Genomic DNA, 1,673 nt, shown 5'->3' with positions numbered 1-1,673 from the left:
CCGCCATAAACTAGCCACAGCAGGAAGCAGCTGGTGCTGGGCTGCCCCTGGAGGAGAGCCACCTAACTGCCCCTCACCACCCATGTGTCCTGCTGAGAGCCCCATCTGCCCTTCCAGACCATGGGCCGGGACCCCAGGCAGGCTGGGTGGGGGCGCCCATGTTGCTGAGCCTCACCACTCTCGATGTTCAGGGAGCAGGGATCGTCCAGCCAGTCCAGCTTGTCATGGCAGCTTGACTGTGCCTTCCAGGTGTTGGCGAAGCCGGCCCCCGTGGCCTCCACCAGCCCACTGGCCGTCTTGAAGTCATCACTTTCCAGGCCGTTGAAGTTCCCGCAGAGGCCTGAGGGGCCAGAACAGGGTTGGGAAGGGTCTGGAGCTAGCAGGCCCCCCTGTGGGCCTTTGTTGGGGCAATCCCGGTGGGGCCACTTACCCTGCACCTGCCCCTGGGAGGCCTGGTCCAGCGTCAGGAAGAGTTGCATGATTGGGGCCAGCTGCACCTGCAGCCGGAGGCCACTGGCCATGCTCACGATGATGTGGTAGGAAGACGGGCGGAAGATGGAGAAGCTCGCTGCAGGCAGGGGCACGGTGAGGGACACGGTAAGGGGCACAGTGAGGGGCGGGGCTCCCAGGGCCTGCCTGGCCCAGGTGAGCAGCAGGAGGATGTCACCCTCCCACCGCCCCCTCCAGCAGAGGACCCAGGAGAGAGCCTGCCGGGTGCTGCAGGGACCCTCCTCCCAGGGAACCTTTCCACCCAGCCTCCTGGGTCCGAGACGGCTGGACTGTCCGAATCACGGCAGGCCCAGCGGAGCTTGAAGGGCCTGGGCCCCTCCCTGGGGCACAACTCACCGGTCACGTGGGGCAGGTTCACCTGCAGCTCGTTGAGCAGCACGCTGCCATCAGACTTGAAGACGACCACCTGCGGGAAAGGCCGAGGTTGCTCTGGGCTGAGAAGGGCCCCTGCTGGGGGACCTGGGGCTCCAGAAGGAGGGGGGCGGCACCACTCACATTCTTCTTCTTGTCGGCCAGCAGCACCACGGTCTTCAGGCAGGTCTGCTTGTCCGTGGAGCCGCAGGGGGCCAGCTCGCCCAGGAGAGCGTAGGAATCATTGTGGTCATCCTGTGATGGGGCAAGAGGCAGTGCAGCAGCTGAGGGCCGGGACGGGCCGCACCCTGCACCCTAGGACCCGGCAGTGGCTTAGAAAGGAAGGCCCGCTTCTTATCCTCCAGCCAGGGAGCAGAAGCACGGTCACCTGCCCCAGGACAGCCCACGGGCACCCTCTGCTTCAGGGACAGCCAGCCCACCCACCCCTGGACAGCCAAGGGCCTGGATGCCAGCCCCAGCTCTGCCCCACACCCCTGACCCTGGGCAGCCTACCTTGGCCAGGACGTAGTAGCAGTCCCCATGGAAGGTGTACGTCTTCCCATCGAAGGTGGTGATGTGGGAGCCACCTTCCAGGGCGCAGGTGCCAGGGCAGGGCAGGTCTTTGCACACCCAGCGGCCAGCGTTACAGACACTGTTGGGTGGCGGGGCACAGGGTCAGGGCTCAGCCGCCCCAGCCTCTGCCGCACCCAGCCCTGGCCCCAGGACTCACCACTGCTCGCAGTCGTTGGTGATCTCCTGGCCCGGTGTGTACAGGTGTCCGTGTAGCCTGCAGTGGCACTGGCTCACGGGAA

At 66.0% G+C, this 1,673-nt stretch overlaps 1 protein-coding gene across 1 annotated transcript in view; it reads right to left on the bottom strand.

Annotated features, from left to right (window-relative positions):
- Positions 1-1,673, bottom strand: part of MUC2 (mucin 2, oligomeric mucus/gel-forming) — a 47,725-nt gene that overhangs the window by 41,838 nt on the left and 4,214 nt on the right. Inside the window, 6 exon segments of the mRNA XM_011930144.1 lie at positions 176-340; positions 431-568; positions 847-916; positions 1,006-1,116; positions 1,375-1,513; positions 1,592-1,673. Of these exon segments, the coding sequence (XP_011785534.1) occupies positions 176-340; positions 431-568; positions 847-916; positions 1,006-1,116; positions 1,375-1,513; positions 1,592-1,673 (705 nt within the window).

The sequence above is a fragment of the Colobus angolensis genome, unplaced genomic scaffold (assembly GCF_000951035.1).
Source record: "Colobus angolensis palliatus isolate OR3802 unplaced genomic scaffold, Cang.pa_1.0 Scaffold84, whole genome shotgun sequence".
Taxonomy (NCBI): domain Eukaryota; kingdom Metazoa; phylum Chordata; class Mammalia; order Primates; family Cercopithecidae; genus Colobus; species Colobus angolensis.
The sequence above is the reverse complement of the archived record's forward strand: the minus strand, read 5'-3'. Positions and strand labels throughout refer to the sequence as shown.